The sequence below is a fragment of the Nannospalax galili genome, unplaced genomic scaffold, assembly GCF_000622305.1.
Source record: "Nannospalax galili isolate Female #2095 unplaced genomic scaffold, S.galili_v1.0 scaffold1873, whole genome shotgun sequence".
Taxonomy (NCBI): Eukaryota; Metazoa; Chordata; class Mammalia; order Rodentia; family Spalacidae; genus Nannospalax; species Nannospalax galili.
Window position 1 is genome coordinate 348,982 of NW_008333218.1, and position 8,531 is coordinate 357,512.

The 8,531-nt window shown below is 44.1% G+C and overlaps 1 protein-coding gene and 1 long non-coding RNA gene across 10 annotated transcripts in view; one reads left to right on the top strand and one right to left on the bottom strand.

Annotated features, from left to right (window-relative positions):
* LOC115069417 overlaps positions 1 to 1,502 on the bottom strand; it is a 4,717-nt gene extending 3,215 nt beyond the window's left edge. The window contains exon 1 of the long non-coding RNA XR_003848691.1: positions 1,415 to 1,502. This is a non-coding gene — a long non-coding RNA (uncharacterized LOC115069417). The remainder of the gene's footprint in view (positions 1 to 1,414) is intronic.
* Afdn (afadin, adherens junction formation factor) overlaps positions 1 to 7,816 on the top strand; it is a 130,175-nt gene extending 122,359 nt beyond the window's left edge. For 5 of the 9 annotated variants that reach the window (XM_017796852.1, XM_029561002.1, XM_008827877.2 and 2 more), the window contains 3 exons: positions 1,220 to 1,508; positions 4,617 to 4,701; positions 5,871 to 7,816. In XM_017796852.1, coding sequence (XP_017652341.1) covers positions 1,220 to 1,508; positions 4,617 to 4,701; positions 5,871 to 6,024 — 528 coding nt within the window. In that variant the 3' untranslated portion in view covers positions 6,025 to 7,816. Of the gene's footprint in view, positions 1 to 1,219; positions 1,740 to 4,616; positions 4,702 to 5,870 lie in introns of all 9 variants that reach the window. The other 4 variants (XM_029561000.1, XM_029560999.1, XM_017796841.1 and 1 more) reach the window with 2 other exon arrangements.
* The last annotated feature ends 715 nt before the right edge of the window (positions 7,817 to 8,531 follow it).

An 8,531-nucleotide genomic window follows, 5' to 3' on the forward strand; every position in this document is an offset into this window, starting at 1 on the left:
TTATGGGTCAAGTCACCGTGGTCATTTAATTGTATCTGCTCTTGGTATAACTAAAGGGATTTGGTGTCTCCCTACAGTGTTGTCAAGCAACTGTTCTTTATGTAATTTCAAGATTCTTGACAGTGCCACTTAAAAGCCACAGAAGTCATTGTAGTTGATTACTCAACCTAAGAAAATAACGGACTTTGAATAGTCAAGAAGATAAAAATATCTTTCTTTCAGGATTTTACAGCATAGAGCAAGAAAATAAAGCAGGAAATTGGGTCCAGGGTAACGCTGGGGCTGGTCTCGAGTCTTCCTTTGCTTTCTCGGGAGGTGGCGCAGGGACTGTTGTGTTTACTGTGTGTGCTAGTGTGCGGCTAGAGAGGGAGCAGGGAACGAACGCAGCAGAATGTGTCATGCCGGCAGGGTCTCTGATGTTAGCTCTCCTTGATTGGATGAATTTAAGACTCACTGTACTTGGTTTCCTGGCATTAAGCATTTGCTCAAGTCAAGGCAAATTATTTTATTTGCTCTTTCAGCCCTTCTCGTATTTACTTTCTTCTCATGCTCTAAAACTCTTGTCAATCTTTAACGAAACTGTGTTGTTACCTTTTTAAATGTTAAAAGAACTTCAATGCTGTCAACTGTGGTTTGTGCAGATGTATGTCAGAAAAATGTACCATACGTGTCAGAATATATCTGCTGTCACTGTTAATGCTTGGCGCTCATTTTCTGTTCTTCAGAGAGTTCATTAGGATTTAAAATATCAATTAACTATGCAAAGCATACTTGTTAGAGTATGGCTTTGGGGAAATGAGTGGTGTTTCTTACTTCGTTTGGTTCCTATTGGAACACAGCAGAAGCAGGTAAGTTAACATCCTGCCAGAACAGAAGAGGAAGGAAACTGAAGAAAAGGAGGCGGGAAGAAGGCAGAGGGTCAAGAGTCCAAATGCATGACCGAGGGCTCCTCAGACTTGACTCGTCCAGTGCCTCTGGGCAGTTGGTAGCAAACAGTGTGGAGCCCTGTGGGTGTGCGCATGAGTCTCCAGACAAGTTGTGGGTTGACCTGCTTTGTCTGTCACAGTGATTGTGACATTGTGTTGTCCTATGGACATGTGGTTATTGTGGTGATGGGGAGTGATGGTCAGTGCATCTGTTATTCCTCGTGAAGGCCCAGAGGGTCAGCTGACCCCACTGACCCTTGACCTTTTGCACTCTTGTCTGTCCCCGCCTGCAGAGGCGACAGGAAGAAGGGTATTACAGCCGCCTGGAAGCCGAGAGGCGTAGACAGCATGACGAGGCAGCAAGAAGGTTGCTGGAGACCGAGGAGCCCGGGCTGAGCCGACCTCCCCTGCCTCGGGACTACGAGCCCCCATCCCCGTCCCCAGCACCCAGCGCCCCTCCTCCCCCGCCTCAGCGGAATGCCTCCTACCTCAAAACCCAGGTCCTCTCTCCAGACTCGCTGTTCACTGCCAAGTTTGTTGCGTATGAGGAGGAGGAGGAGGAGGAGGACTGCAGCTTAGCAGGTCAGGATAAGTACTCCAGCACAAGGAAGTCTCATGGGCACCTCCCTCCTGCTACTCTTAAGCCATGGCAGCCCCTCTGCCAGCCTCGCCCGGCCTCCGATGGCATCTTTCTCTCCAGCTCATTCCAGTCACACTTGACCAAAGCCAACAGTACTGCTCCCAAAGCAGGCCAGCCCCCACCCCCTCCAAATAAACCAAGTTTCTGCGGTCCTGGCCACCGGAAAGGTAGAGGTAAAGAGGGAGTGGCGAATCAGACCTCTTGGCTTGATGATTGGAGCCTGGAATCTCTGTCCCCTGCCACTTGGTGTGGTCCGTTGAGACCTTGCCTGCCTTGGCATTGGGTTTTACTTGATCACTCTCAGTGTGTGGTCTCCCTCTGCCTCTGATTGTGATTCTGTGCTAATGCTCTGTGAATGAATGCCTCGATGCTCCGATTTCTCTTAGACTTTAAGAAGTGCCATCTCTGATCACTGACAGTAGTCAGCCCTTCTCCGATTATCACCAAATCACTTGAAGTACTGTTGGTCTTGGCTTTCTTTCTGTACCTCTTCAGTGATTCTTACCTTTGGTCAAGCAAGTGCCTTCTCAGATATACCAGTGTCTCTAAAGACAGAGTACCCAAGTATTCAGCTACATTTTAAAGTTTCCATCACGTCCTGTGAGTAGCATATTTGCTTCAAGGTAATGTAGCCTATGCAGTGACCCATTGCCTTTGTGGCAGCTGGTGCAGTGGGGGAGCATCTGCTGCACTGCTGGGTAGGATGGCCTCACAGTCTTAACATAGCTCTTGCCCAGAGACCTAGTCCTGAAGTTGGCCCTCTGCCCCTCGCTGCTGTACGTCCTTCCATTTTCTTAGTCTCTCCCACCTCACAGTGCCAGCAGCCAAGCTTTCTAAGCTTGCAGCTGCTGTTCACTGAATCCCTTCCAGTTGATTGCTGAGTTCAGGGGCTCCCCTGTTTGCCAGCATTCAGAGGTCACTGCCCACTTGCTCTGTTAATGACTTGATGACGCGGGCACTGAATCTATGTTGAAGATGCAGCTAAATTAGATTCAGATTTCAGCCCACTATAATTTGCTATAATGAAATGGAATTCTGATGCCACACCTAGTGCAGTGTGGTTTTAGTGAACATGAGTGTCTCCATAATTCTTCATGACGTGGCACAGTGTGTGAACTCAGTAGTTCTGAGAGTGGTTGACTTTCTAAGTCTCTGTTGTCTCATACCCACTTGACAAAGAGCTTTTACCAGCATTCTTTTTCCCACCTGTCAGACCTTTAACTTATTTGAAGGCGTGATATGTAATAATATTTTGATTGAGTTACTCTGAAAGCCAAAATTCAGTCTTTTTGTAAAATTTATATAAATATTGAGAATTTGTTGCTTTTTCAAGATATTTATGGAATAGCAATAAATTATAGCTAGATTGTACAAATTTTCAGGAGTATTAAGACACACTTGATGGTCTAGTAGTATCGTTAGGAATTGCTTCTAGCCACTTTGGCCCCAAGTCATACTCGTAACCTCCCTTTATGTCACACCTCAAGTACCACTTTGAAACTGTCTGCAGCATGTGCAGGGACATCTGGCCTTGTCCTCCCTTCATCTCCCTCATATGCCATGTCCACCCTTTTCTCTGGTGAAGCACGCTTCTACAGAGGGTTTTGGCCTCTTCACTGGGTCACGAAAAACACAGAACTCAAAGTTGATCAGAGTGAGTAAGACTGAATTCCAACAGCAGTGCATTTTAATGATGTGTTTGTGTTACTCAAGCTCTTTGGAAATTACTTGTAATTTATATAGTCAGCTGCAAATTTTTGATACTACAACAAACTAAAAGCTCTGGAAAATTTGAAGAACTGTTTTTTGCCAGTGGAAGAAGTCAATATCACTCTGAACAAAGCTCAAAAGCACAAAGCAGTGTTTTAATAGCAGACAAAATTAAGAGAGGTTGGACATCGGAACCAGGCGTGCAGATCAGCCATGTGAGCGCCCCCTGCAGGAGGTAGAAGCACTGCTGCTGGGCTTTTGAGTCTTTGCTGGGGTGACACCCTCTGAGGTGACTTAGGAAGCCTAAGTTCTGCCCCGATAGCCCAAGAAATTCTGCCCACAGGCTCTTTATATGGAAAAAAATTCATCTTCCTGGAACTTGGGTAAAGTAGAATGTTTTAATGTGAAAAGAGCAACAATTTTGTGGCCTTTTTTATCCAGTCTTGTCTATGTTTGCTGACAATTTTGAGCTTTCTGTACTCTATCCTGTTAAAAGCAGGTTTTTCAAATGCAAGTCTCCTTTATCTTTTAATTAGTTACAGTGGATACTACAATAATCCTGATGCATTATTCATGATGGTATTATCATGTATTTGGATACGTATACAACCTTTACCTACATCCTCTCTTTTGATCGTGAACAGCCCCTTAATGTCTTGGGGCAAATGTTGGCTGATGGTGGGCATCAGGCTCAGCCCTAGCTTCTTGTTGGAAGGAGGCAGACCCAGTGCAGACTGAGACCAGAGGATACTCCCCAACTACTTTGTTTTGTCAGAGATTTTACATCAGCATGCAGTATGGGAGGCTAGGGGTTTACTTTGAGGAGCTCATTTGTTTAAAAGCTTTATTTTGTTTTTAATAATTATGCCATTTATCTTTGCGCTAATCTTTTATCTTTGGGGCACAGCTGCTGTCAGTGATTTTTTTTTGGCATGAAAATTCTGCAATGTCAGAAGTATGTCTAAAAAGTTTTGCTGATTCTCCCATTTAACTAAATCTTTGGTGGGTTTTCTGTGTTTGTGGTGATTATGCATCATGTGTGATTTGAACCCCCCCCTTTTTTAACATGTAGTATCCACTTTTTTCCATTCTAATAATAAAAGTTTTTTCCATTCTAATAATAGAAGGCACAATGCCAGTTATTGAATGTAGTGATTGGATTACTTAGCCACTAATATGAATTTCAAATTGGTGAATCTTTCACCATATGAAGAGCCTTGCTCCCTCATTTTCTCAGTAATTCAAGGTGTCTCATTGTTCTGTAGACATTGTGTCTTTATCATGAGTATGTTTTGGAGATAATCAGGACTTTAACTTGGAATTTTTTCTTTCATGGAAAGGACCACACTCTCACATGGGATCTGCTGGAACAGCTACAGGAGCCCATGATGTTCCTCGGGATCCAAGAGAGAATCACATTAGAAGGTACTTCAGGGTTGGGCTGGGCCTGCGCTTTGCTGGCTGTTCTCATTTGCATGGCATTGCTGAATGGTGCCAGGCTTCATCAGGTGCTCCAGTGTACAAACTTATCTGAGCTTTAGGGTTTTTTTTGGGGGGTGGGGGTGTATTTTGAGACAGGGTCTCCCTCTGTAGATCTAGAACTTGTGGTAGTCCCCTGCCTTAGTCCTCCCTAGTGCTGAGATTACAAAGATCCCCATACTCTGCACATGTAGACTTTAACGTTTATGTTGCTAACATAGTTCTGTTTGGAGACAGTGATACTGGCTTTACTGTGGTCAGAATGCTGGAGTCAGTAGCGTTCTTCCAAGAGAAGGTGGAAACTTTAGGGCCCCGGCCAAGGGAGCGTCTCAGCCATGAGGCCAGGCCTGACTGTGGGCTTCCTGCTGCCACACACTGTCCTCCCTGGATTTAGCTGGACAGTGTATTCCTTGCTGCTCTCTACTCTTCGATCATCGAGGTGGACTAATGGGTGCTGTGGACACCCCTCAAGTGCATGGATGATTTGTGAATATGTTGTATTTTAAACTGTACCCCCATTAATTAAATTTGTTTTGTTGGGAAGAAATTTCCGCTTGTGAAGTTGAAAGCATTAGGCTTTTGCTATTGCTTTTCGTTTTCCATTTTTTGTGTGTATGGGTGGTATGCTTGTGTGTGTATGCAGGATCTTGTCTCTACCTCTGAGGCTGGATTTAAAGGTCGCTACCATGCCCACCGAGCGTTTACATAAACTCTGATTAACCATCAAGCCATCTCTTGTACCCTTATTAGTTTTTAAAAGTTATTGTGAGAGAACATTTTGCCCCTTTTTCTAAATGGGTATTTTTGATTTATGTTACTACTGTTTTGTTTTTTATAGTCTGAGTCTGTTTGGCCCAGGCTGATTACAGGCTGTGTCACCATGGTTGTCCTCTTCATCAATTCACATTTAGTTACATGAGCAATACTTGGGCTTTTTAAAGTGTGTTCAGACATAGTAGAGAGATAGTTCTGTCTCAGCCCAATAAATATAATTGTGAGGCATAGTGAAAACTGTGGCCAAAACTTCGAATTAACTGACAATAGGCAAAGTGATCTAATTTTAGGCAGTTGTTTGTATTTCGATGAGTAATCTTTGGGATTTCCCTCTTGTCCAGCCAAGATGCAGACTTACCTGGAAGCTCTGGAGCCCCTGAAAACCTGACATTCAAAGAGCGTCAGCGCCTCTTCTCACAAGGCCAAGATGTGTCTGACAGAGTAAAAGCTTCTCGTAAATTAACAGAGCTTGAGAATGAACTGAATACCAAGTAAGAAGAGAGAGGAAGAGGGCAGCTGTGCTCCCACAGCTCTGCCCTGGGTGGTGGGGGTGGGGTGAGCCTGAAAAGGAAGGAGCGGTTGTTTCTGAGTGATTTCTAATTTCTGTTTCTAAAATGGCTGTGATCTAGAGATGTTCCAATTCCAAGAAATCTTATTCTACGAAGAAATTATCGTATAATTTAAACCCGCCTGATTCTTAGTGGTCAGACTCACGTGAAGGTCTCATTTTTGTTAACCTCTTTTGGGAGTCCTGTGCTCATGGGGCAGAAGAGTGGGGGGCGGAGGGGGGAACATGGCGTGTTTCCTCTGCCCTGTCTTCTCCCATGATTGTCTGAGGACAACTAGAAAGAGATTCTATTTCTGTTCCTCCTCAGCTTCATTTTGGCTATGAAACAGTGGTGACTAAGCCACCCAGACCATGGCGTACTCTGGTGGAGCCTGTCTGCAGGAGAGGACTCCGCCTGGAGCCTCTTTCTCCCAAGTCCCCAGGGCAAATGCCCCATGGAACCTTCTAGAGGTGCATGAGGTGGCTAGATGGAGCTTTCTGTATGCAGGATGCACATCTGATAAATGTGAGCCTCCTGACCAATTCTGTATCTGATTATATATCTAATACTCAGTTTTGAAAATTCTTGAGAAAATTTTGAGGATTTAATCTTACGGGATTTTATTTTTATAAATACCAAATTCTTATTATACTAATAAATCATTGGTGAAAATTGAAGACAGAAGTTATGTTAGAAAGTTATCTGGTTTTTCAGATATTCCAAAGGATCTGTGAAAGATAAATGAGCTCTCAAGCTAAACAATGTTCATATGACTAGGATAACAAATATTTGAGAAGAATGGGAAATTCAGAGGTGACAGTTAAACATAACTATCTCAGAAATCTTAAATTTGGTAAAAAGGAGGAGATTTACATTAGATACACTTTCAGAAAAGAAAGGAATTCAATTGTGTGCCATCTGTAACTTAAATATTACAACAAGAGCTCATGGCAGTTCAAGCTGTATTTCTTCTACAGGATAATAGTTATTTAATTTTGTGAATTATTCATTAGCACTCTCATTCCTCCTGCTGTGGGTATGTAGTTAATGTTGGTGGGAAGCAGACCTCAGTTTGTTTATACTATATGATGTTAGAAAGGTGACTTTGATTTCAAGTACACTTCGGACTTGACAGAGCCCTGATGTGGGTCCAGATGATCTTTTTGTACCATACCATTCTCTTACAGACCTGTATGTCGGGAAACTACGCACTTTCAAGTGGAAGAGCAGAGGCTTCTGCCACCCTGGAAACCACTTTTAATAAGAATTGTATGATCATTAAAATCGCAGTGTAAATATTTTTTATGCCTATCAGGCGTCGAAGCTCTTTGAAAGTGTGCCTTTACCGTTTCCTCTGTAAGAGAGTTGAATGGTCCCAAGAGTTGATGAAGGATTTGCATGCTTGCCTTGCCTAGGAAGTGCAAGCTCCTTGAGGTGTCTAGAGAGCACTGGCAGCCTGTGGGCGGCGTGGCCACTCCTCCCCAGAGAGAAGATGATGCAGGTTGCTGCTGCTCCACACGGGAAGCTGCAGGTATCTGAACATCTGCATATGGGGACGTTTGCGCGTATGCTTGTAAAACCCATAGTGAAGTAGACAGTGAGGTCAAATGTGAATCTGTCGGACACGTTTCATAGCGTGCGTTACTATGGGGAGAGCATCCAAACTGCTGTAGTTTTCCATTTCTACTGTATTTCAGTTGCAACCTATTTTTAATAAACTTTGTATCTATTTAAGTGTATTTGCTATTGTTTTCAGAGTGCTGACAAAGTTTATATTTGTAATGACAGCCTTCCTCTCCCGTTTCCATCTGTCACTCCTTCATTACAAAATGCCACGTTGTCACTCCTGCGTTGGACAGTTTTTCTATGGGTGGGGAAGTGGTCTTTGATGGCACAGCCAACTAAAGCAGGGTGACTTTCACAAGGGTCCCCACCTCCTTCACTGTTGCTATTGTGTACCCGACAATCTCAGGTGACCGCTGTGAAATTCCTAAACATTGCAGCGGTAAGTACTCTGAATGAAGTGTCCTGATCCCACGTGTTCTGGTGTTAGAAACCACTCGAGGCAGCTGGTAGGAAGGGGTGTGTTTGATTCCCGTGGTGCACAGTAGTGGCCAGCTCCAACTGGCTGAGAGCAAATGTCTGTGGCCAGGCCGGTGCAGCTGGGCTGGAAGAGCCAGGCCCACACAGCATTGCCTGAGTGGTGTGTCCTCCCATTGTCTGCCAGACTTTGGTGAAGGAGGGAATTGGGGAAGAGAGGGAGAGAGTGGGGAGTTGCTGGTCTCAGACAGAAGGAAAATGAAATCCAAGTTCTGTTACAGAGTATTACAGTCAACAATGTACTGTAAAAATGAAAAACCTTTCCATGAAGAAAGGCGTGTCTGAGGGTTGAAGAAACGTGTGGGGACCTTTTTTTGTAGAACGAGGTATTTTACATATTGGAATTAGAATATT